General features: G+C 53.3%; 1 protein-coding gene across 1 annotated transcript in view; it reads right to left on the reverse strand.

The window, feature by feature from the left end:
* EPHA10 (EPH receptor A10) overlaps positions 1 to 19,367 on the reverse strand; it is a gene marked incomplete at both ends in the record, with an annotated part of 36,274 nt that extends 16,907 nt beyond the window's left edge. The window contains 4 exons of the mRNA XM_082777602.1: positions 1,002 to 1,157; positions 16,502 to 17,171; positions 18,320 to 18,384; positions 19,277 to 19,367. Of these exons, the coding sequence (XP_082633728.1) occupies positions 1,002 to 1,157; positions 16,502 to 17,171; positions 18,320 to 18,384; positions 19,277 to 19,367 (982 nt within the window). The remainder of the gene's footprint in view (positions 1 to 1,001; positions 1,158 to 16,501; positions 17,172 to 18,319; positions 18,385 to 19,276) is intronic.
* Between the last annotated feature and the right edge of the window lie 7,641 nt (positions 19,368 to 27,008).

Below are 27,008 nucleotides of genomic sequence, written 5' to 3' on the forward strand. Positions count from 1 at the left end.
TGAGGCCTGGCAGTGTGTCCAGAGAAGGGCTACGAGGCTGGTGGGGGGCCTGGAGCACAAGTCCTGTGAGGAAGGGCTGAGGGAACTGGGGGTGTTTGGGCTGGGGAAGGGGAGGCTCAGGGCAGAGCTCATTGCTCTCTGCAACTGCCTGGAAGGAAGGGGTGGGGAGCTGGGGTCGGCCTCTGCTCACAGGGAACTGTGCCAGGAGCAGAGGGAACGGCCTCGAGTTGTGCCAGGGGAGGTTCAGGCTGGAAATGAGGAGACATTTCTCCTCAGCAAGAGCGCTCAGGCGTTGGGACGGGTTGCCCAGGGAGGTGGTGGAGTCCCCGTCCCTGGGGGTGTTCAGGGAGAGGTTGGACGTGGTGCTGGGGGACAGGGGCAGGGGGTGGTGGTTGGACCAGATGATCTTGAAGATTTCTTCCAACCTTAACGATTTTATGAGCTGCCTTGGATCAAGTGTGAACCTACGGCTTCTCCACATCTGGGGTTTGGGGCCATCAGCAGGGACACTGGTGGTGGTGGGGCGAGCCCAGGTCCTCATGCAGCAGCCGCAGGTGGGCTCTCAGGATGGAGGACCCCACAGCAGGCTCCTCACTGAAGGAACGTGCTCTGAGCAACCAGCCCCAGCTCACAGAAGTTGTGGGCAGCATCCAGCCAGGCTGGGCACCTCTCCCCGCCATCTCAGCCAGGCTCAAGCCCAGCCACCCATGGGCAGAGCGAGCTCCTCACCGCTGCACAGGCACCTCTATCACATCCATCACCGGAGGAGCTGGAGTCCAATCCAATTAACTAGAGGCCATTTAATTAAAATCCGCAAACTATATTAACTACATGACTGAACTCTAGTTTTACCAGTGAGTGCCTGCAAGCCTGCCTGCGTGTCCTCCTCACCGGCCCTCAGCCTCAGCCTGGAAGCCCCACGGAAGAAGGAGACCCCTCCACGCTCCCCGCAGTCCTGCCCTCTGCTTTACAAAGAGCCTTTACTCTTCAGCGAGACGTACGCGTGCAGGAGGCAGACGGAGGGTCCGACGGGGACCTGGAGTAGTTCTTCTGGCACGAGCAGAAGGTGGAGGCTTCCTCGTGGGTGAAGCTGTGCTCAGGGCAAGGAGAGCAGAGAGGAAGACGGAGCGAAAGCTTGTAAAATCCGGGAAGGCACGCTGGAAAGAGAGAGAGGGAGTTACAGAAAGAACAGCACAAGCAGAACAGGGCCCACAGCTGATGACTGCATTGCCCTGTTCCCTGGGATGTCCTGTGCCTGCTGCTGGACAGCAGACATCACCCTCTGAGCTACTTGCTATGGGTGTTTGTGTGGTCCCAGCACCAAGGGAGATACTCATTTGGTTTGATCCACAATGGACATTTCAATGCTGTCCCTTCGTGCTGACCTCCAGGGCTGTGGGACCCTTTCAAGGGGCTGTAGAGGCACAGGAGGAATGATATCCACTGGCTGGACACCAGCAGGAGCGATGCATGAAGGGGGCTGGAAGCTGTGTGGGGATTTGGAGGAGTAGGCAGCTGCAGAAGGAGGCAGGATACAGCAAATACACAGCTTAGTGTGCACAGTCAGGTAAGCAGAGCAGAAATTACACGGGAGACGCAGCAAGACTTAGCAACAACCCAAAAAGGGGAGGAATACGGCAAATTGAGAAGCTGGAGAACTCATCAGTCACCAGAGCTTCGTGCAGAAACCCAAGCCACAAGGCCACGTCGCTGGCAGCTGCGGCTTCATCACTGCAGATTATGCAGCAGTCACTGCAGGCAGTGAGGTATGTACCAAAGCCAAACGACAGCAGCAGAAATTGGCTTTTGTAGGCCATACACAGGCTTCCTTTATCCTTTGAAAAGCGTCTTTGATATTCATACAAGTAAGTGGTTCGCACAGTGGTCAAGGATTTGCTTGATCTTTACCACAAGCAGCACGCAGAGTACAAGTAATACCCCTAGCAGGACACCCAGGAGCTAGTTCCGCATGGAAAACGTGTTATTTTACAAAACCAACAGAAAACAGGCTGCAAAACCCCATAAAGCAGTTTGTTATAGCTTCAGTTTGACCTTAAAACAACACCTGAAAAGGAAGCAGCCTGCAAACAAATGCATTCTGCTTGGCTTCATCTCAGTGGTGTGGGGCTGCTGCCTGCTACCCCTTCATCAGCTCCTCAAATATTCGGGCTTGTGAAGTTCCTGGACGAACAGCTCCCTGCACACAGTCCCCTCTCTCATCATTTTTAAAGAGTTGGCTGCTGAGCCCGTTCCTTTTAAAGCAGATTATTCCAGCGCACTCCGGTTCATTAGCTTTCTGCGTGACATAAAACTGGCAGCTCCGGCTGTGATCTGAGGACAAAGCACCAGGCAGCACCGGGGCAGGGAAGATTCTTGCATGGGATGCTGAAAACGAGCGAACGTTTACGGGGGACGTTATTTCATCTGCCTTTAGAAATTCAGTGCACTCTGATCGTGGACAGGGGGGGAGCCAGCACTGCTGCTGTGGCTCCTGCTGGTCCCATCGCCCCCGGCTGCTGGCACAGGGACAGCCAGCTGCTTGGCAGAGCCACGAGCAGCAACGCACGGGAGAGATTTCTGCTTTTCTTACGTATCAGATGCAGCCCTTCCGGAGCCACCTGAAAGCCTTGAATCTTGCCACCCAAGGTCTCTGCCACCCGGTGCAAGTAAAGCCCCCAGAAAGCAGCAGATTTGGCCACCTCGAGCCTAGTCCAGTTGTGCCCAAGTAACGAAGAGAGGCTTCCTGGTATCTGGAATGGAAATCAGCATTTTCCAATAGATGGGGACTCAATGCTACATTTCTATAGTAAAACTGAATAGTAAAACTGTTAAAAATGGAGAAAAATAATTAAAAAAAAAAAAAAAAAAAAAAGAGCCCAGCATGGTACTGAAGAGCCCACAGCTTTGCATTTGCCTCTCCCAGTTTGCAGACTGCACGCCTCCAGGACCAGATAAAGATGACCTTTAAAAGCACAGGCTTGACAAACACAGCCGAGGAGTAATATTAAGACGGCGTGCCATAATGCACAATAAATGTCATTCCCTACTTAGGGTGCTAGATAACACACACAAAACTAGCAGGTGCTTAAATTACTTCCAAAACTTCCAGCTTCCTCTTAATATTTGAGAAACCAAAGCAAAGCTACTGTTACACTAATAAGCATAGCAATGTATTTAGCTTGCATTTCCTTCGGTTCAGCTGTACTGACCACAACACGGGGCACAAATACCATCAGCCAGGGATCCCACAGCGCTTCAGGCACGCCGTGGTGTTTGCACGCAGACCCCAGGCTGGGCTGAGCCCCCGCAGGCTTCGGTGCTGCTCATCCATTGCGCTCCACGGGGAGAAGCTGCTCATTACGGCATCAAAGCCTGAACGCCAGCATCATGTTGCTGCTCGTACCCTTTGTCAGGCGGAACAGAAAAATCAATCTTGTTTACAAACTTGATGGGACCCGAGCAGTAAAAGCAGTGGATATACGGCCGTCATAGCCCAGAGTGAACGGCGAGCCTGGCAGTCACATAAATTTGACATCTCGCGTTAGGAAATTGAACGTTTTCAATTAGAAGCATCTTTCAGGCAGTTCTTCCCTGACTTCTAATAGCTAGGAGAAGTAAGCGTACAAAAGCCTCTCTCAGCCAGTATGTCAGCTAATAACTGCGTGAAACACCTCCGTTTGTACTTCCCAGGATCACAGGCACCACGACGCTGTGGGGCTCAGCCCCGGCTGCTGCACAGCCCCAGGTACGATCACAGCCACCCCTACGGAGGTCTCACCCCGCCTGCAGGGCTGCAGGCTGGCAGCCCACAGCCTTTCCCTTCTTTTCAGTCTTCTCCAGATCAGGACGAAGCAGAACTCCCCTGACCTTCCTGCAACACATATCAATGCCCAAACGATTTCGAAGCTGCCAAATTCTTTAGTGAAATCACAGCCAGTAACAAGGAGTGCTGCAATCTCGATCCTTTCTGCACACTTGGTAATTTTGTTCCTTTGTTCCCATGCTCCAGAAGGAGAACAAAAGCACCCTGGAACATTTGATGCGTCGTACGTGCATCTCAGTTTCTTTTCTCAGCTAAACTCCCTGTCTCCTCCACCTCATCTCATAAGTGTTTCTGTCGGACCCCAGCTGTTTTAGGCATCCCTGTTATTTTGCACTGCTCATTTTTGCGCTGGGTATGTGACAGCTCTCGAGAGAACAGGCCATCAATTTATAGAATGAAATTCTTTTTTGTACACAATCTTCTATCCTTGCCCTCTGCTACTATCACAACTTAATTATTAAATAATAAAATCCAATAATGCCTCAGCTAGGAGCCAAAGAGAAGCAGCTGGGTGGGTCAGACAAATTAATTGCCTCTCTCCTTCTCCATCATCTCTGCCCACGCGAGATGCTCCCCATCCGCCAAGCATTCCTGATTTGTCTCACCACGCTCCCTCCTTGCTCCCACACTGCATGCACAGCCCAGCCAGCAGCAGCACAAGCAGCGTGGATTCGTGCAGCAGGCTGGCAGGTAAGCTGGCACGATGCACCCCCGGGAAGGGTTTCTCTTACAGACACATCTGCTGCAGCTCCTGGACACGAGCAGATGACTCTATCAAAACCCAAAAGCAGCATCCTCTCCCACACACAATCCTGGCCATGGGGAGAGCAGGGGCAGTTAGGGTCGCAGAGAAGCATGACGAGGACATGGTTTCCTAGTCAGCTGTCACGGGACAGCTTTAACTCCCCCTCCCCAGCAGCACTCAGGCAAATCCACCCCGCAGCACCACGAAGCCTGCCCACTCGAGTCCCCCAGCACTGACTCCCAGGCAAAACCTCCCTCTGCAGCCTGGACCCTGACTCACAGCCCCAAGGGATGGGGGAGGCTCCCCCACCAGCAAGGACCTCGGCATTTTCTAAGCTGCAGCAAGCTGAGGGTACAAATTTCGCCTTTAAAAATAGCGAGAGAGATCCCTGGCTGAAATCCTGATTTCATCGGCAGAGAGGCACTGGAGTTTGAGCAGCTTTATCTTGTTAATTGATGAGCGGTGATTAAAAGCGACTCACTAAGTGCATCAGGCAGGACAACTGACTGCAGCTCTGCAAGCTGCGGACTTGATTGCAGTTTCTGTTCAAGTGAAGCATGGCCAAGATTTTGCATGCAGCAGTGAAATGAAGTTATTAATCACCCCAGCTGTATTTACCAGCTGGCCAGTAGCCTGTTATGAGGTGCACTTATGAAACCCATCATTGCGACAGTTGACTACCTCCAACAATTAATTTAACCTTTGTTTTCTTTATGAAGTACAGGACCAGTGACCACGCTCGAGCAGGGAACCTGGGGCAAGACAACTGCATGATTTGCACAGAGTCAAACAAGAAAAATAGGACTGAGAACAGGGCTCAGGTCTCTGGAGGTTCAGTCATTCACAGCCAAACACAGAAGCTGAACCTTCAGGATTCACAGTCTTCCTTTGCAAATGTTGGTTTGTACACACAGAGGAAAATAAAAGGTTTTTAACCAAGGGAGAGCAAAGGACTGAGTCCTGCCCCAGAGCCTACTGTGCAGGCACAGCTCCTGCAAGATTCACCCCGTGGAGCGGATAAGCTCAAGGCAAAGCTGCTGTCAGAGAGCATCCCGCAGCCCCACGGCTGCCCCATGCAACCTGATGGAGAGCAGCACCCAGCAGCACGCCTCTGCCTTGACTGCGTTGGCAGCAAGTGGCCTCTAGGAAAAGGAATCCTCTGAACGAGCAGAGACCTGGGTGAGCCTCCCCAGAGGAAACCAGAGCAGACGCTCGCCAGCTCGGTCCTGACACACTCAGCCCCCACATCTCCTCCGACCCGACTTCTCTGCAGACGTCCGTCATGTCTGTCACTTCTGTCTGTCTGTCTGTCCGTCCTTCCCCAGGCTCGCACGAGTGTCTGCTGCTCCGCCTAAAAAAGCGGCATCGGCTGCAAAATGTTTTGCGAGTTAGGCAGCGGGCTTTAACAGACACATGCCAGGAAGGAGGCAGTCACTGACACCGCCCCAGACAAGTCAGCAGGGCCCAGCAAAACCAAAAATCTATTTTCTGCAGCTTATCAGGCTTCTAATTAAAAAGTGTTCATCATTTTGCAGAGAGGAAGGGGCCAAGACCTAAGCAAATACTGCAGCTTAGCATAAAATATTGAGAGAATGAGCATAGATGGGAGATTAAACACTAGGTGGAAATTGCATCGTATCATGGATTTAGGAATAAAGCTACTTAACCTGGGCAACTTTGCGTTAATGACAATACAAAAATCAGACAAAACCTATCAAACACTTCCCGCCTGCCTCCATCACTGGAAAAATGCGTGTGCATGTGTGTGCAGGCGTGTGTTTACGTCTTCGCCTTCCCAGTCACGCTGCACGATGCCAGATCACATGAAAGCTTCCCTTTGAATGGCAAGCTTTAGTTTTTACCCAAAGTTAAAAGCACCTACTGCGTTTTCTGTCGAGCAGAAAGCTGCTCAACAGCACGCTTCATCTCAGCTCCGACAGCTTCAACCACAAACACTGTAATGGAACTGGGGTGCACAACGAAACGCCCTCTGGGTTTGTCTCCCTCTTCCTCTCGGAGAGCCTCGGATGCACCAAGTCCAGCAGGAGGCTTTACCAGCAGTCAGAGGGCGATTGCTTTTCTCCTAACCACATTAACACAGCAGCTCCAGGAGATGCTCCCAGCCCTGCAGAATGGTTTCCTGCTGCCCTGTACGAAGCGCCTGGGCAGCAGGAGGAGCTCACCAACACGGCCACGCTCACCCCTCCATGCTGCCTGACACCATCTCCTCACATCAGGCTTTGGCAGCTCGGTTTTTGCCCTCTCAGCACTCAATCTGAATGCTTCTGATGAGCTCTGCCTCTTTGCTTTTCCACCCAAGCTGTCTCAAGCCAGCTTGTTGACCCACAAACCTTGCAGATATCCGAGAACAAAGGGAAAACAGGGAGGGCACTGCCCGAGTTCGCACTATTGAACTTTCTCATGTTGCTGAATTCCTGCAGATAGCGGAAGAGCTGCGTGCTTGCCAGCAGGAATCAATAACGCCTGCAGTTTCACCCAAAAACGCCTATACAGTCATTTATAATTAACACTACAACTCGGTTGTCTTCCAAAATCAATTCCTTTCCATTTTTTTTTGTCAAGAAATTGTATTTGACAAAGTTCATCCACTTTTAATGCGTGTTAATTTTCTCTGCTGGAATACGCATCCAGGAGGAGGCTGATCAGGAAGGAAAGCAGCCCGGTAAGGGAGCAGCTGGGGCTGAGGAGCGCAGCAGCAGGACCCCACGTCCCCAGCAGCCTCCAACACCCGCTCAGCATCTTCTGAGGCTTTTTGGGTCTTGCACCAAACACCAGTGGCTCCCAGGGGAAGAACAGCTGCATCCCCATCATATACTGGCCGCTGGCAAGCACTGGCATGCACCTCCCGGGGCTCCTCCATCCCACAGCAGTGTGGTTGGCCTCAACACAGGGGTGCAGCATGTCAAGGCACCCCAAAAAAAACAAGGTTTCCCCCCAGAGAGCGACCAACTCGGAGGACCAGCGCTTCCTGAGCCGTTTGGTTTGCATCCGACAGTGGTTAAACGTCCCATTGCAACCATCAAAATAGGATGGGAAAAAATATAACACAAAACTCTGCGTGTTACTTATAAGGGTCTCCACTCCTCCTGGCAGCACAGTTCTGTCACTGCTCTTTCTAGGATTTCCTTCCCTACCCTGGCAGCCCTTGCAAAGATCACAAGGAGACAAGCTCTGGAGCACCTCCTCCCAGCCCCTCTGCGTTCTCACCTCCCCTCACACCTTCACTACAATCTTTTCAGCCCTCAGGGCTTGCTTTTCCCAGAGGTTTTTCTTCCAACGCTGTAGTCGGGTTTTACAAATCCTGTCCCATGAGAAATATTAACAGCACATCCAGAATCACTTCCCCTGCAGGGCTGAAACACGAGGACACCCCAACAGAGCGGCTCTGCGCCGCAGTGAGGGCAAAAGCTAAAAAATCCACTCCCCTTGGTGTGGAAATGCAGATCTCTGTGCAGATGGTGCACACAGACATTATTTCCAGGAGGACCAAGAAGAAATGTGCCCGTCCCTGTGATTAACACACATTAAGGTACGGACAAGCCCTTCCCGAGCACCAAGGAGCACCCTCTGCTCATGATGCAGGTTGCCAGCAAACAGCACACGCCGAGCCTGCGTCCGTATCCATCCCTCCTGTCTGTACAGACTCACTTTCTGTGATCACCAGTCATATAAAATATGAAACTGTCCTCACTGCCATTTCTCACAGGAGCTATTGCCAGGCTGACCCACCCCCCCTCCGGACCAGGCTGGCACATCCAGCCCCCATCCGTCTTAATTCCATTATCAAGCCGAGCAAGTCACTGGTTATTATGTTCCAAACATTTCACCGAGACGTCAGCGGAGATGCTCTTTATGTCAGCACAGCAGGAGTGACAGGGAGAGGCTTTGTGCAAAAGATGCCCGCATGCCCCAGGCTCAACACCCAGGGGAACCTCTGGGTGACCCAAAAGCTTCTGCACGGGGTCCACAGCACCTGCTCGCCCCTCCTGGGGCTGGAGCAGAGGGGCTGGGTGCCCCCATGCATCCATGGGACCCTTGCTGCTAATCAAGCTGCCCCAACACCCCCCAGCAGCACCCACACACTCAGTGCCCACCCATCCCACCCCACCAGCAGCAGGATTTGGCCACGCAGGCGGTTGTCCACTTCTCGGCAGCCTCAACAGCAGTTCCCATCCTCGGGTCTGTTGCAAACTTTTTGGCAGGGAAGACACCAGCCGGGAACACCCCTCGGGCTCTCAGTACCAAGGAATCGACACCGGGAACCTTCTCCAGGAGGGCGAAGGAAAGTCAGGCAGCAGCCCGAGTGCCCAGCCTCCGCTGAGCTGTTTTTTCTGCTCAGGTGAGCACATCATTTCTCGTGCTTTCTTTACGAGGTGATCCGGCAGCTGGGTGTGCAGCAAGGGCGGGCGTAAGATGCAAGACGATGCCAGCCTGCACCCTGCCCACCGTCACCCTAGGGAGACGACGGCTGCTGTAAGCTCTGGCAGCAAATCCGCTCAACCCAAGGGACCCTAAAAGCCAAAAGGTGGGAGCTGGGCCCTAGAAGAGCAGGGCAGCTCAGCCTGGAAGAGATAACCAAGGCGACGCTGAGCTGAACTCCATAAAATCACTAACAGCGTGGAGAAGAGAGTGCTGTTATTCAGCGTTTCACAAAACACAAGGATGAGGGTGCAGCTAATGCAATTATCAAGCAGCAGGCTTCAAACAAACAAACAAACAAACATTCCCTGCATACAGCATGTAATTAAATTAAACCCCAGACACAGACTTCGGAGCCTTTCCCATCTCAGAGGGCTGGTTTCCCTGAGCACTGCAGCATCATTCTCCGGTGCTTCACAATTGCTTCTTTTTCTCTCCCTCCCCCCCGCAAAAAAAAAAAAAAGCTCAGCATCCATGCTGATGCCCTGGAAGGACGGCTGTCAAGGAGCGCACGCAGACAAGGACAAGTTGCCCCAAAGCAGACAGGGCACCTTGTGCAAAAGACAGCGCCGGGGTGAAGTTCCAGCGGTATATTGAGCTGCTGAAAGCCTTGTCAACACGTGGCCTCGGGTAACAGAGAGGCTCCTGCCTTCCCCGTACATGCTGGGTTTGCAATCTTGCCTCGTCTTATTGCAAAAACTGTAATCAATACTGTGCAGGCGGCGAGCGATACCGTTACAGAGCCCCACTGTGAGGAAGGGAAAGAAATCTTGTCCAATCTCCGTGCCTGGGCAGGAGGGACGGAGTCAGCGGGAGGGAGAGATCGATACGAGCACCGGATCAAGTCCCCGCTCCTCTCATCTTGGTGCCCTACCTACCAGGATGGGTATTCCAGGCCGTGCCAGTCTGAAGAGTATTCAAAGGCAGTTTTTCTGCTGATTTTTTTCTTTAATAACCGTTTTTCAATAATACTGCTCAGCAGCCTTCAGTCCAACGCATTTCCAGCATCCCTGAAACCTTTAGGACAACACTACTCTATAATTTTAGCTCTTGTTAAATAATTTGAGAAGTACTGAAATGAAAACCTATGTCCAGAGGCTAGATCTTTGTGCGTCTCCAACAATGAGCTCTTAATAGCTGAAATTAAATTCAGTGATTTAGTCTAGAGGAAAATTAAATACCCAAGTATATTTAGCAAGGCAGGCCTGAAATATCAAAATTCATTCAGCACCAAGAATACACTCGCTCGAATTCAGTGCCACAGCAGCACTGGAGAGAAACTCATCGCTATTTATGCAGGAATTTTCCTCAAGGACACGCTAAGGCAGGCACATCCACTGAGCCAAGTGCAATTTACTGTTGTCTTTCCCAGTTCCCTGCTGCACCTCCCAAATTACTCCCCTGCCGAGGGCTGGCCGACCCGCGTGTCCAACGCACCCCACTCCTGCCAAGGGCTTCAACCCATGCACAGCTCCCTTCGCCGTGGGCAAGACAGGTTTCCCTCTGTATTTCAACCAAATAGTGGGTGTCCATCCAGCAGCCAGGTATCTATAACCTTAGGCCTGACAAAAATCCCGCAAACGAATTGTGATGCTTGTAATTTTCTGAGTAGTTTGCTCTAAAATTAAGTGTCATAGAGTAATTTGTGTCTGGCTCTGCCACAATTTCCATAGCCATAATTATTTCAGACACACTATAATACAGCAATATAACATTCAATCCAGAATAATAAATATCTCCAAGCTTGATCATTACTCCAAAAAGAGAAAGCATATTTTACATGGGCGTTTCATCTGCACAACTGATGGGAAGCGGCGTCTACCATAAGGCATCACAGCTTCCCCGGAGGCTGCTAATGGCTGCAGGGAGGCGGATATTCCAAACTCATTCAGCACCACGCTCTCCACACCTTACAAATGGTCACTTTGCTCCAGCCGTGCTCTGCTACAACCCAAGACCCAGAAGATGAAAGCCAAACCATAATTCGGAGAGGAAACCGAAGCATAAATTTCCTCCCCAACTCCTCCTTCAGCAGCATTTACTCCCTCGGTTTTACTCCCTCAACCCCTTCTTGATGCACTGCCCTCGTTTCACATCCATTTCCACCAGCACGGCCACGGTGCACCCAGCTCCAGCCCCAATGAGCGCCGCTAAATCTGAGCTTCAGCTCCGTCCCGCGAGCAGCACGTGGCTGTGCAGGATGGAAGCAAAGCCTAGTGCTCGCTGCGGAGTCCCAGGAGAAAAAAGAAATTTATTATGCATAATACCCTGGCATCAGTCAGAGGATAAAATAAACTCCAGGAGCACACGCAGGTTTGTAAGCTAATGTATAAAAGATGAAACAAATCAAGAGCCCCAAGCGCTGTGCATTTGGATCCATCTTTTTTTGTACTTAAATGGAAAAGCAGACCTCAGGCTTCAGGAGGTATCTTTGTACTAAATAGCAGAGTATTGCAATTTTTTATCCTAAATCTCTTTAATTCTCAATCAAACTACTTATTTTCCAACTGAAGACACTGTAGAGGCACGATGTTTTGACGGGACATGCACGACAGAGGATGACACTTTACCAGCACCACTTCCCACTCCCACCCCAAGCTTTTGCTCAGCAGGAGCGAGCCCTGGCCAGGCAGAGCACACAGACATGGGCTGGGAAACATGCACGTTATGTGCTGTGCCAGAGCCTGGATGCCTTTTGACACCAGCAGGTGCATAAAAAGATGCAAGAGTAGGGCCGCATCATTGATCACATTCCCTGAAGGACTCACAGCTCATAGGGACCTGTGAGCCCTGCACCTCTTCTGGGGATGTGGAACACCAAACACCCGCACGTTCAGCCAGGAAGAAGGATGCAGGGACCTCAATTTCCCCAGCAAGGCAGTACTTCAGGGGAAATAGTACACAAGGGAAGACAAAGAGGTTCCCCACAGCTGTAGCTGGCGTAGTCTCCCCTCATCCCAACAGCCTACATGTGCTGCTTCTGTTCCTACCACTGGAGGGGTCATTTTTGGTTCCTATTTGGCATTTGAATGCCTGTAGTGCTTCCAGCTGGCATTTATTTATTAGCAGAGCTCTCATTTTCCAAAAAAAAACTTCTTCGCGAAGCAGAAAACCCCTGCTCAGGAAGTCTCCAGCTCATGCCATCTTCAGGTGCTTTCCATCATCGTCCTCTACCACCAGACAAATTCACACGGCCCATTTCTGGAATAACACGAAGGACTCGCAGTTGGATTAATGCACTCAACGCTCTGCAATTCCAGCCCGAGGCTCTCCCCAGGCACCTGCAGCAGGAGCCTCGCCTCGCTGACCACCAGCCCCGTGCTGCAGAGCTGCCGACGTGCAACACGCAAGGTGAGCACACGGGCCCTGAGACCCACAAGGACACCAGCCTTGCTCTCAGTGCTGTCATCATGAGAAAAATGGTAGCTGTAGCTCTCAGGGACGGGTCACTTGTGTTTCCTTTTTTTTTTTTTTATTTTAAATTGATGTCTGCATTTCATCAGTATGAGGAACATACATGTCTGGGAGGCACTGAGTGAGCCCGGCAGAGCTGCTCCCTGGGCAGGAGCTGCCCCCAGAGCACAGCAGCTCCCAGAGCCATGGCACGGTCCTGGGGCTGCAAGCAGATGCTCCTCTGATGATGCAGCCCCAGCTCCTGCCTTCGGTGCTGCCTCTCTCTGCATCCCCACCTCGCAGCGGACACAAGGACTGCACGGTTTCATTTCCACTCCCAAAGAAGGGCAAGACAAGTGCCTCCGTCCAGCACAAGCGGCCGGGTATCAAAGGCTCTTTCACGGACGTCTCAGGAGACCTCTGTAAAGCAAACGGCTCCCACCTCAGAGCCATCACGCTCTCCACCTTCAGCCTGTGATGCTCAGCAGCGCAAAGGCAAGGAGTAGAAGGGGAGGTCCAAGGGGACCCAAGCGGAGAGACAGCTCTTTTAAAACAGCAAACACTTGCCCTATTTTAGCACTTCCCTTTGGAAAATACAAATCAAGGACTTTTACTGCTATCTTAGGTTTTGCAGAAAAACGTCCTGCCTTAGCCAATTTCGAGGAGGACGGATGTGGCCGTGGGGCAGAGGCACTGCTCTGCCCAGCGATGCTCCCTGGGCTCTTTTCGGGCAGTTTCTGATGAATCCCCCCAAGCTCACTGCAGCTGCTCAGCGTCCAGCGTGCGTTACATTTCCTACAACCACGAGCAAAGGCTGCTTTCTTCTAACAACTGCCCCCCTGTGCCTTCCACCTCATCCCTCTGTTTCAAGACAGCAGTGCCAGCTGCTCACCCTGCAAAGCCCCAAAATCCTTCACACACACCTACCAGGGATGAGCAAACCAAGGATGGTCCCTGCACACTGGGGAAGCATCACAAGCTGCTCAGGAGACACCCAACCTGCCCCTTCTACCCACACCAAAATCACTTGAAACCCTATTTTTAAAATCCCAACAAAGCACTAGCAACTATTTTCTCCCTAAAATCAGCTTCTGTAAGATCAGCCCTGCAGAGACGGGACGCAGCCAGCTACAGGCTGAGACACCAGCACGGGCTGCCCCAGCAGCACAGCACCAGCTCCTGCCACTCCCGTCAAAAGCAGAGGGAAATAAATTGAGGAGACCTAACTACAGCCCGAATTCACATCTCTGTCAAAGAAGAGTGGCTGACAGCTATTTTTGGAACCAGTCTCCATCATATTAATTCAACGTCTGGTTGAGGCTGTCTCATTTGCAACAAAACTGGCTGGTAAATATTAACCTTGGGCTTTGTTGAAATTCTCCTTGCAGAAATTACGAGGGATCGGGTGGAAGAGATGAAGCACAAAAGACAACTTCGCAGCAAACATCAGGCAGATCCTCCCGCATCACCATTTCATTTACAGAAGCTATTGCAATACCCTGCAAAGCAAATGGCATGAAGGGGCCGCGGATCATGCCTGGCAAAATTAAGGGTAAAAGACATCAATGCCGAGAAGCCAACTGCAAACGAAATAGGGATGGACAGATGATCGTCCACAGTGCAGCGGGACCTTCCACCTGCCCACCGCGCATCTGCTGGAAATAGGTTTTAAGATCAGAGGGAGCACAGGCCAGCAGCTGGCTATAGATATATATTAGACAAGAAAAGCAGTTTAAATGTATTTACAGTGACAGAACCTCTCCTCTTATTTGAGCGTAGATGTTAAACAGATGCTAAAGCTGCTCGCTTCCACCCTAGAGACGGCTGCATTTCAATGATCACCGAAATGATTCATCAGAAATGTGCAAACCCAGGAAAGCCTGTCAGGTACTCCGGGATTTCTTCAGAGAAATGGTGTTATATAGGAAGATGGACAGTAAAAAGGCTTGGCTTTATTGCAGCAGTAATTAGCACTGCCATAAATCCTATTAGTCTTTTTTCATCTCCCCTAATTTCAGCGTGAGGATACAAATGTTCTCTCGGCAGCAAGATGATTTCAGCACCTAAATCACCAGTACAAGGAGCTTTGGGATTTCATTCAAACGTGGATTCCTGAGTTCAGCAGGAAATAAAGCTAATGCTTCCTCACAGAGAAACCCTGCACTTCCCCGGCCTCATCTTTCAGCTCTGCTTCTGCCACAAAGCTCAACCCTCAGCCCAGCCCTGCCTGCGACCCTTCCTCTCACCACCATTCATCCCCATCACCCTCGTTACACCCAGGGCTTCTGTAGCTGTATGTGCTCAGCCACATTGACCAGTTTGGTGAGGATTCAAACTGGCCAAAGGCCCCCAGAGTGGAATTTACCCCGTTAACACAACCTGCACCGCCTCATGGCATTGCCCTGTCCTTACGGAGATCACCAGTGCACACCCGTGGTCCTGGAGCAGGAGCACAGCAGGGCACCTGCCTCATCCACTCCTGCCATCCTATTTCCTTCGGATTCAGACCCGGTGAGCTGCACCATGCTCTCTTGCTGCAAGAATCACGGCAGAGACCACAAGAGGATGCATCGGGCTCGCTCCCAGCACAGCCCTTTTACGGACCACGGCAGAAGAGCCAGTCTTGCTGTGCATCGCCCGATTGCTCGAGCATCCTCCGACACCCACTGCATTTCTCCACCTCCAGCTCAAGGGCTTCTGTCCTTGTTGGGGAATTTCTGCAGCCTGGGATGCTTTCATCAGAAAGCTTTTCAAGTTACTCACTTAGTGCCGTGCTAATGCACAGCTTAAAAAAAAAATAAAATAAAGACACATACACACACGCATAAAAAACTTTCAACTCTTAGAAACTTATTTTCTGATATTTGACCAGACATCAGACGCTGCTCCGCTGAGAGTGACTAATGACCTGCTTTCTGTGAGAGGGGGGAAAAACTTAATTATGTCCATTAAATTACTTCAAATATTTTTCCTTGGAGAATATGAATTATTTAAACTCAACACAGAGAAACCTGAAACATTAGCAAAAGCCTTCTGGGACTCACTATGTAAATTCCCACTCCAAACAGATGGGGAAAGCGTGGCGAGCTGCCATGCAGCCACTGAAGCAATGAACAATGCCGAGATTTCAATTCGATAGTTTTAATAAGGTCTTTTAAAGGAGGGCACCGAGCGAAAAGCCACTAGTGGGGCAGTAAAAGCCTTGCTGGGGTCAGGGGGAAGGGGCACAGAGGGCACCGCTGACACCTCCACAGCCTCACCCAGCTCTGTAAAAGCAGATCGGGTTCCTCCAGTAAAGCTCGCTCCCCTACCACAGACCCAAAGCACCCAGTACCTGTCTGGGCCATATTTACCCACATTTCATCCATCTCCAGCCATGGTGCTGCGAGGCTGCAGGCTCTGAGCAGCTTCTCCAGAGGCCACAGACCCAGCCAACAGATCCGAGACACCAAAGGGGGCTTCTCCACCCAAAACATATTCACACCAGTACAGTCAAAGCGGTCCCAGTCACACCAGTCCCTCCGTACAGGCCCCAGGTGTTCCTCAGGAGGGCATCAGCAGGAGGAGGCCTCAATCTGCACGCACCCCTTGCCCCCACAGGCACATACCCCACATCCCACGGCCAGAATCACACCCAGCTCCTGCCTGCCTTGGAAAGCCAGACCCAAACCCTCACAGCACCGCTAGAGAGCCCCCTGTGATGGCAGGGGTCAGATCTTTTACAGCTGTCATTAAAGGCGACCTCGTGAGCTGTAAAGCCACCACATGATTAAGCTGCGTCTAAAAGCACTGCTGTGGGGCTGTTAACGGGATCAAATAATTTTACAGCTACCAATAAAGCTCTGGGAAACGCCTGATGGCATTCCGAGCGCCGGCACATCCACCCGGCCAACACCACGCTCCAGCCACCAGCAACACCCCCCACACCCCCAGCTGCCACCTTCAGACGAAGCTCAGCCTGTTAGCAGCAGACTCCCAATTAGCTAAATGAACAACATCGCCGAGCAAGGGCGCAGCCACCACTCCGAGCCGTGCTCAGCACCCAGCACACGGGCACAGCACAGCCACGGGCTGCAAAAGGATGCGAACGGCCACGTTACCTCTGCACCTCCCGTCCCTCTCCTCGAAGCCGGGGCTGCACAGGCACTTCCCGATGGGGACCAGCCACTCTCCCTCGGCGCTGCAGTGCATCCGCGGGGGGTTATCCACGTCCACCTGGGCGTGCTCCACGCAAGCTCCTTTAACTTCCACCAGCGTGGCGAAGGCCGCCTCTGCCACCGTGTCCGGAAAGAGCGCCAGGTTCTGCAGGGTGGCGAGGCACTTCTTGTAATAGACCCGCACGGAGACCAGCGCCACGCAGGCGCCCACGTCCTGGAAGCCCAGGTGGAAGCCTTGCTTGCTCAGGTGGCCGATCTCTCGCAGCTCCGTGTTCAGCTTCATCTTCCGCTCGCCCAGGTCCCCCTGCGTGAAGCTCTCGTCCGCAGCGATGGTGTCGATCTTCGTGTGCTTGCTCTCGTGGATGTTACGGCCCAGGTCGGAGTCGGACTCGACGTAATACAGATTGAAGGTCTCCTTGCAGGTGCCCATCACGCCCGGGATGCTGTTGCAGTCCCGCAGGGTGAACTTCAGCTCGATGAAGATCCTCTGGCCATCGCGCCTGGCGATCCAGCCCGTCTGCAGCCAGTTGTTCTGGTTGGGCTCCATGACGTTGCAGACCTGGTAGGTGCGGATCGGCTTGTAGTTCTCATCCACCCCGCTGATTTCTTCCCACTGTGGAAAGAGCACAAAGGCGGTGAGAGCCCAGGGGCTGCCGTCAGCGAGAGCCAGCCGCCCAAGCAGAAACACAGCCATCGCTATAAATACCACCACCAAAAGCCTCTCCACCTACCCGGCCATGACAGCACAGACACTTGAAGTGCCCAATCCTCCAAGAGCACGAGCTGTGCTGCAGGACCACCCAACACAGACATCCATCAACAAACAACCCAGGGCCAGCATGAGAGCAAACATCAGCTGCTGACCAGCCCACAGGAGGCCAGCGTCCCCCCATATGCCTGGGATTTTCCATCCCCAGGGTCACACATCAGCACAGCAGGACGCAGCAGCAGCTCATCTGGGTGCTGAGCCACCCGGGGAAGGCAAAAACAGCCCAGAGCATGCAAGGGCAGTCGTGCCACAGCCCAAGGACAAGCACCTTGACCAGCAGCAGCTTCTGTCATGCAAAGTTTTAGCTGGAACAGGACAAATCCTCTGCCTGCCAAGCACCAACGGTTTTCCCCAAAGTTACCAGCAGAGATTCTGATTAGCAAAGCGATGATTCAAACCTCACAGTCTCAAGGATGACCTGGCAACTTCCCAAAGCAATTCTTTCTGGGGGTAGATTTATGCCAGATTGCCAAACGCACCCAAAACAGAGTTTCTTCTGCAGACTAACAGCTGGGGAACGCAGATGACTCCAGGATGTGTTGCCATCCACCCTAAATGCTTTGCTTCCTTTCTGGAAAATAAACCTGAAGCAGCGAGGAACACAACTCGGGCTTTCCTGCCATTCTCTGCCAAAAGCAGCCAGAGACCAACCCTGGCAGCACAGAAGGGAGCAGATCACGCAGCCCCCGTGCGATGCAGGATCCCAACGATCCCATCCCTGTCCCAGCACATCCAAGCACAGCGAGATCCCAACAAATCAAGCTGGGGCACAAACCACACCACACAGGCTTCACTGGCTGGCGTTTATTTGCTTATCACAAGAGCTTAAGATGCGTTCTGGGGAGGCGCTGCACCATTAACACAACCAATACCTGGCCTCTGGCTCTCAGACCCCCTCCACAAGCCGGTGCTCACCCAAAAAGCACCGACTGCTGCCAGGCAGCCACGAGCAGCCCCTCTCCAGCCCCACCATGCCAGCCCCACGCTCTTACCCCGTTGGATGGGTGCGAGGTCCAGCCCAGCTCTGCTTGCGATTCCTTCGAGTCCAGCAGGACAACTGCAGGGAGGACAACACGTTAACAAGCCAGCTCACCCACGCGTGACGCCCTGCAAAAATCCCACCCCGTGGACAGCTCCTGACCAGGACTGGCACTGCGGGGCTGGGGTAGAGCCGGGGCTGGGGGATGTGCAACCAGCTTGGAGTGGGGTCATCCCAGAGCCCAGTCCCAGCAGGTACCGATGGCACTTTTGAGTCCCAAATTTCCTTGAAAGCCTGCACCCTAGCTTCTCAATAAATCACAGAACAGCCAGTCCTCTGTGTGACGTGAGGATGCATTTCCCCTGAAGTCAGAGTTCCGTCAGCTTCCCACAGGCAGCGAGCAGAATCGCTCCCTGCCCGGCAAGTTGTGCCCTGCCCCGGCTCCACCACGCTGGGCGCCACCCGCATCCTCCGCCGGTCATTCCACCAGCGGGGCCACCCGGTACCCGCACTGCCGGCGGCGAGGAGCTGCACGTCGGGGGCTTTCGGTGGCACCCCCAGTCCCCTGCAAGAGCGCCGTGAGAGCGGGGACCACCACAGCCCGGCTGTGCACCGACCCCAGGTGATGCGCACCGGGGAGATGCGCCCCGAGCCCGTGCGCCCTGCAGCGCCTCCCCAACCCCTCGTTCCTCCGCGCTCCGGTCGCTGCCTCCCGCATCCCAACCCGGCTCTCCACCCTCCCCGCGATGTCCCGTGCCCCCCCGTTCCTCCGGAGGGCTCCCGAATGCTCCCCGCTCATCACCGGGGGCTGCGCCGGGATTAGAGAGAAACCCACGGAGCGCCACCGGCACCCGGCACCGAGCCGCGGTGGCACCGGGCGCTGCAGCCACCGGGGTACGGGGCACCGGGACGCGACCGAGGGATACCGGGGGGGGTCCGGGGGGTCGCGCCCGCCCCCCGCCCGGCTCACCCTGCTCGGCGGCGGCGCGGGGCAGCACCGGCAGCAGCAGCAGCAGCGGCAGCGCCCGGGGGAAGCCGCCGCCGCCGTGCGCCCTGGCCATGGCGCCGCCGACTCCGTGCGCCCCGCGCCGCCGCCGCGCTCCGGCCGCCGAGCTCCGCCCCGGGCCCTCTCCGCCAATCCCCTTCGCCAACCGACGCGGGGGAGGGGCCTCGAGGAGCTAGCGGCCAATGGGAAGGAAGGGCGGGGCCAGAGCGGGCGGTAGGAGGAGGGAGGTGGTGTTCACTCTGAAGCCTACTGACGGCAGGGAGGTTGCTCCAGGGGGCTTTAGGGCCGGGAGGGGCCCCGGTGGGGCTTTGGGGTGCCTGTCCCTGCTGCCACGGGTCGGGGTTGGCTCCCCATGGGGCTGCTGGGGCACGCACAGCCCTTGCTGGAGCTGAGATGTGGTGGTCTTGCGGTCACAGCCCTAATTAACTGTGCCACAGGCTCTCCTCTGGATGAGGTTTGCCTCCTGCATGTCCTGTTCCCATTTTGGGGGGGTCTGCCCTGCTCGACCCCATGCAGCGGGCACTGCATGACCACAGGGACAGGAGAAGGCAGCGGGGTTCAGCTGGTACGAATGCATCTACCTGCAGACACCAGGCATGAACAGGGGCCCTGCGCTGTCCCCACCACACTGGGGTGGGTTCTCAGCCTCTGCCTGCTGCAACCTGCAGTTCAATGTGTCCAACAGGTCCCTCTGTGCTGATCTCTGCTCCTGCCCTGGCCCCAACACCCCCATCTATGTTCTTAGTAAATGCACCTGACAAGGTGAGGGCTCTGCAGCAATGCTCACGGGTCTCACTACTGCCTTCACCTGCACCTGGGAGCACCACGTTCGTGTCAAGCCTCTGCTCTGCCTCTCCAGGCTGGAATCAGAGAGGCAATTCCAGCTTCATCTCAAGCTCCCCCAAGCCCAGCAGCTGCTGTACAAGTCAGAGTGGCCAAAAAGGAACACCAGGAAAGCACAGCCCTGGGCAGGGCAGGTCCTGCACACCCGGCGCTGGGCTGCAGCTTGCAGACAGCCCGTGGGTGCTCACAGACCTGCAGCGGGGAGGAACTCGGCGTGCTTCAGTTATCGCTAACTGTAGGTGTGCAGGCCCTGGCAAAACGTTGACAGGCTGAACGCCCGTCAGCCTCCCGGCTGATGGCTGTACAACCTGCCGCCAAAGCCTGCTTATGTAGCAACACTTATTCCTGGGGGATGTTCCCCGCGCTGTGATTATGTGCTGTCAGATGTAAAACATTGCAGGTCGGGAATAAAAATATTGAAGCTCCAGCTGAGGCAGCCAGAGCCGAGGGCTGGGTTGGGCATGAAAAGAGAGGTGCAGCGAGGTCTGCTGGAGACAGGAGCACGGTGGCAATGCCCGCAGGAAAGCTGGCAGGGGACACGGCCCTGCAGGAAGAGCAGCAGCTTGTATCGGCACAAATTTGCTGTGCTGAACCATCTTCAAGTGTTAGGCACTAAAGCCTGCGTTCTGCAGTGCCTCATACATGCATAAGTTTACGGGAGCAAGTAGCCTATTGAAGCCTGCTGCCAATCAGGCTCAGATTTGCACATTGCATAATTAGATTAATTAGATATGGTGATTGCAGTTCATTTGCCTTGTGCCCCAGCTTCCAAGTACACTCTTCCTGAAGTCAACGAGACCACCCGTGTGAATAAATTTCACCATACGCAGAAGTCCCTGCAGGATCGGGAATCCTGAGCCACCTAGGCACCAGCTCAAACCCCCGAGGGCCATGTTCCGTTAATCTCATCTTTCCAGGCATTTTTGTATCACCTAAGGCACATTTGCTTATGGGAAGTGTGGGAGGCATTGCGTCTGAGAACAAATCTGCTGGAAACCAGAGGCTCCTGGCCAGTTGAGAGGCAGGTGCTGCTGCTGCGGCCATTCTGCACAAAGGGAGGAAACATTTTCCAAGCCCAACGAGTATTCACAATCAGATTTGACAATATGGACCTCTAATATTTCTGCTTGCTCTCCATGCCTGCCTGCACTCCCCTCCTGCCCCCGAAGCACTGACCCCACGTACTCCAGCTCAGCCCTTCCAACCACAGTGCAGCTGCAGCATTAGCTTTAGCCCAGCAGATCCAGGGGTAGGGATCTGTAAAGGGACACAGACAGCCCAGCTGGATGCCTGCAGCCAGAAGGTGTCTCCAGCCCTCTCCATGTCTCAGCCCCCCACCAGGAACCACTGCATTTCCTCCGTGTTAAGCCAGGCAGCAAGCAAACCCCCATCCATTTATCAGCACCCTTCTCGATGGGAGAGCTCAGCTCAGACCCACAGCCCAGCCCCTGGCACACCCCAGAGGAGTCAGGTAACAAGCTCACAGATTAAAATTTTCCCTTTATCCCATCACAGGGCAGGAAAGCAAACAACAGGGTTTATTTATAATCTTCCTCGAGTGGGAACCGGAAGAAGTGACCCATTATTACTGGAGGTTTTTCCAGCCACCCAGGAAGAAAAGTGATATTTAGTTGTCGTTAAAGCCTCATAACTGCATAACAATTTCATGCTATGTTAACTTCGAGGTTTTTCTTTCACATATAAATTTTTAAGGAGTAAAATAGAAAAACCCAGGCACTTGACCTTTAATCACAGTTATTTGTGTGATCAGTCAAGTGTGGGAAAAAGCTAGTTTGTGCTTGAAAGATGCCCTTTAAAACTAGATTGCTCTAATATGACACACGACTCACATGCGGTAATATATGGGATCTTGCTCACCAGCCTCTGGGGCACAACAGCCTCCCATTTAGCATTCACACACAGGATCTCGCTGCTGGTACATTGGAAGGTATTAATGTCATGCACCAAATCAATACAGACCCTCGGGACAGCTCCATTTACCAGTGAGAGACCCGAGGGAGGTGTGTGCCTTCAGTTCATTGAGGAAACTAACAGGGAAGAGGATTTCCAACGTGTGTGGAGGATTTGATGCTCGAGATATTTCACTGGGAGAAGAGTATATCATGCTAATAGAGTACAAAGCTTTTCCCTCTCTCTGAAATATTATTCCAAGCGCTTACAAAAGCTTAATATTAGAACAGCCAGAGGTATTTAATTACGATTTCAAAGTAACATGTTGTGTCGGGGAAACGATCTCATGAATTTTTCTGTGGCAAGACTGGGTGACTAAAAGCCATTGCTGGGGTGAAGGAAACGGCGTAGCTTCTTAAACTGAGACACTCGGATTTATTCCTTATCAGCCACAGCCTAAGACCGGGGACAGCCCCCTGAGCCCAAATGGGGAGCTGTAATGCCAGGCAAGTGCCAGGGACACGTCCCCAGCAGGTCAGTGAGCTGGGCAGGGGTGCTGTGCCTGGGGACAGGGATGCTGTGCCGGGGACAAGGATGCTCTGCCCAGGGACCAGCCATCTCTTCAAGCACCAGCATAGCAAGGGTGGCTTCTGTAAGCAAAGAGGAATACCAGGCTTGTCCCAGCCCTGCTCCCTTGCCCTGCCACAGCCACAGGACGAGCTGACGAGCCCGCAGTGACAGGAGCGGGACAGCAGAGCCGCCTGCTCAGCCAGGCTTCAGGTTGCCTCAAGAACTTGTGCAAGGAGCTGAGGCCAGCGCGGCCCAGAAAACGTGTAATTCCCCGAGCTGAGCTATTACCTGCTGTAAGTGGCGGCAGAAGGATGGTTCTGAAACCACAGTGAAAATAACCCTCCTGGAAAAAAGAAAAAAAGGAAAAAAAAAAAAAAAAAATCAATACTGACACCAAGGAAAGAGCATCAGAATCCGAGACCATCAATTCCTGAGATAAAGAGTTGAAAGTCTCAGTGGGAGGACAGCCAGATCTAGGCTGAGAAACAAAACTTTGTTTCTTTTGCTGACAAATGACATTTTATGCGGAAGGACAAAGGAGCCAGGAGGATGCAGGCCTCGGTATGTGGCTGTAAGAGCTGCCCTTGAAGCAAGAAGGAGCAGGCAGAAACTTCACAGACGCTTCTGCACCTCTCCTTCCCCTTCCACGCTTGACAGGATTTTCCTCCAGCTGAAAACAAGAGATTTGTGCGATTTCGTGCCGTCTGGGGCACGTCACGGAAACGTATTTCAGCAAACCTTTTGCCACCCTGCTCTGAAGGGGTGACCCCCTCGGGAGGCGCACCCAGGGCTCGGGCACCGCTCCCAGCACCCAGCTCAGCCCCATAGGACTGTCAGATCCGCACAGCCTGCCGTCGTGGGCTGCAAAAGGAAAAGGCTCCATATGTACCAACTCCTTTCTACCTTCCACGTTGTTTGTCTGGAAATAAAAGCAGCCAGAGCAACGCGTTTGTTTTTTTAACGCCTTAATTTTTCTGTCAGATGCGTGCTCTTCCCTTCAGAAGCCCCGCGTTGGAAATGTTTTGCAGCAGCTCTTGAGCTTTTAAGGTAATCATATAAAAGATCCTTGACTGCATAAATGCGGCTAATCTGGGTAAACGCCTTTAAACATCTTTACATTTCTTGCTAATGGATTTCTAGGCAGCCCACAGGGATCCGCGCTCTAGAAAATAACGGAAAAAAAAATACATAGTAAGCGTCTAATTTTTTTTTTAATGCCTCAGATTTGTCATATATTGAGAAAATCCAGAGCTCTGGGCAGCATAAGATCCTCATACTTATATAAGCAATGCTCCATTCTGTCATCACGCAACGAAACCCAGCCTTTCACTAGGGGCAAGCATCCAGTCGACGTTAAAATCCAGCTCAACTGGAGACAAATTACCACCTGCTATTAATTAGAGCCAGCTAGGAGGGATCCAGGCTCTGCTAGTCAGTGGCAGCACCCGCAGGGCAAGCTGCCCTGGGCTCGGTGTGCACGCACGGGGAGCGAGCCCTAGTGGGGAGGATGCCACAACGGGCTTTTTGCTGCGCAGAGCCAAGCAAAAGGTGAGCTCGAACCATTTTTTCAGGAGCAGTTCCTCCCCTTGCTGCTTACAAAGGGCTGAGCCTGTCGCCTTCCCCTCCTGGCAGAGGGACACCAGCAGGAACACGGGGCAGAGGGTGGCGTTGTCACCTCTCCGGGCTCCATCGTGCCTCGATGCTGTAGTGCTGAGCACCCCGCACTCCTCCTGCTCCGAGCGTGGGGCCAGCCCCAACGCCCCCGGGAGGCAGAAAGCACCCTATTTTAGGAGCTGTCTGATGCAATTAGCTCTGCGGAGGAGGAAGCCGGAGGAGTGCAGACGGGCCATCTAATTCTGCAGATTTATTACTGGAGTTAATTAGGCTCCCTGCGCTGCTCCCGGGGGACTGCTCGGTGCCGGTGGCGCACGGCAGAGCCGGAGCACGAGGCCGCGGCACAGAGGCCGCCTGGGCAAGAGCCACGCACGGGTCACTCAGATCAGAAAGGAGATTTTGAAGGATTAGGAAAAAAAAAATAAAAAAAGAAAAAGAAACAAAGAGAATCGGTTATCTGCGAGGAGGTTTCAGGCAGTCACACCTGTCGCATCAATCTCTGACAACACAAGTGACACAAATCCAGTCACATCCCAGTCCCTAACGGCAACGCAGATCCTGGCACGGCGCTGACACCCGGCTTCAGTGCACGGAGCAGAAACACTCACTTTTTTTTTTTTTTCCCTTTTTCTAGGAGAAAATGATGGCTTGCATTCACCTGCCTAGCGCTGCTCCAGCAAACCCGAGCCAGCACACGGGCAGGCAGCTCTGCGTTTTGGGGGGTCCAGCACCAGGACAGACCCTGCCCTCCTCAGGCACAGCACGGCGCATCCCAAAACACTCCAAGCAAGCAGGGGATGGGACCAGCACATCCCCAGGGTTCACAGCAGCCACCAAAACTGATCACAACATTAGTGCAGTGCAAAGGAACGAGAGCCTCTTGCCCCCCCCAGCAATGACCAGCACCATCCTGCCCTGCGGGGAAGCTTTGCTGGTGGTGCTGAGCACAGGGCAGGACCCCAGCACGCTGCCTTTGCGCACACGGGCTGCTCTGTGCAAACAGAGCCTCTGCTTGTTATTTTTCCTGCCCTGGCTGAAACGCAGCATTTCAGGCTAAGAGCTCAGGTGTCTGAGCCTCTGAGAGCTGAGGTCTGTGATGGAAATGATGATACACCTCGAGTATAATGGTGCAAACAGCCATTATCATAATTTTGATACCAATTACATGTAATTTGAACAAAGGAGTTGTCCTAGCTTTGATTTGCTCTCCTTGTATTCCTGGCTGGTTTCATTAAAATCACTTACAGAGATTTGCAGCAGTTCTGTTTGAAGTGCTGTCATTAGGGTTTTCATTTGCAGTGGCGTCGGAAATAATTTCCCAGCGGGCTGTTTATGTTTTACCAAGGGCCGTGCAGCGTGTGGGCCAGCACTCATGGCCAGACGGACGAGTCACAGAGCCAGTCCTGCCGTGTACAAGGCAGCGTGTTCCAGCAACACCGCGCTGAATTTTGAACCCAAATCTTTCCAAATTAAAGCCCCACGGGCCAGGCTGTTCCCTGCTTTGTGGCTGCACCACCTCTGATGGGGAACCCCAAAGCGTTAGCGCTTCTAGGGTCCGGGTGTCCCTGCTCCACAGCGTGTCCCCTATTTGTGAACAGCTTTTTCACTTTTAAGTCTCTGCACTGAATCACCATTCAAAATCAATCGCCAAGTTTTCTAACTTTCTTGGCCCTCAGTAACAGGAAAATAAACCTCCCTTAACAAGACGGGTGCTGAAGTGGCTCGCAGCACGGCGTGCCCCAGAGGATTCCCCAGGGGGAGCGGTGCTTCGGCTGCCCTTCAGCAGGCAATCAGGGATGCGAGCTGCGTGACGTGCTGATGAAGAAGGGAACACAGGGGCTCGCTCCGTAACGCCGTCCCCACCAGCCACTCACCAATTATTCCTCAGTCAGAGCCCGAGGGTGACAGAGAGGGCAGGCAGAGCGAGTCCTTCCCATTTGTCCGTGATAGAAGAGGGGAATGCACTTTGCAAATGACAATTAGCAATTTGCTCCAGCTGGGGCTAATTCCTAGATGCATTTTACTCTCCAGGACTCAACACTTGGGCAGACTCTAAATCAGGCACCAGCTCGCTCTGTCCAGCTCCATTAAAGCTCCCTGGTAATTACGGAGCGCTGGGTGAGCCGTGGAGAGCTGGAAGCCTTCCCGAGCCCGAGGGGAGCCTCTGCTCCACTGCCAAAGAGCTGGGCTGGATGCGGCCCCTGGGGAGGGACCCCTAGGGAGATCCATTGCAGGGATCCCACCGGCTGCATCCCACTGATGGATGCGGAGCTCCCCAGCCCCACACGTGGCCCCGCACCTCCCCAGTGCGTGTTACTGGTGGCCGGGAGAAGCAAGGTGGGATCACAGCCAGCAGCTCTGGAAGGCAATAAATCCTAATTCACTTTGATTATAATGGTGCGCTCACGTCCCAGGGCGAGATTGCCATGTAGGTTTGCAAAAATACTGCTTAAATAAACAGAAAGGGAGGAAATGTGGGAGAGAGCGTCCAATCTGCATTATAATTAGGGGAGAGAATAACAAATGGCAGAAACAACCTGTTCCCAGCTGCAGCTGCAGTTTGTTCCTGGTGCATCTGAAAGGCCATGCACCATCCATAGCAGGAGCCTTCTCTAGAAATGCGTGAGTGTTTCATTCAGGAATTGTGGCAAGAAAAGAACATCTTTCTGCATGTATTGCAGATTCCCCTACAGCAAAGCATCAGGGAGAGTTTTCTCAATGTGGCTGCTCGTCGCTGTGCTCAGGGCTGGGAGTCCAG

The sequence above is a fragment of the Aythya marila genome (genome assembly GCF_965140915.1).
Source record: "Aythya marila genome assembly, chromosome: 22".
In the NCBI taxonomy this organism is placed as follows: Eukaryota; Metazoa; Chordata; class Aves; order Anseriformes; family Anatidae; genus Aythya; species Aythya marila.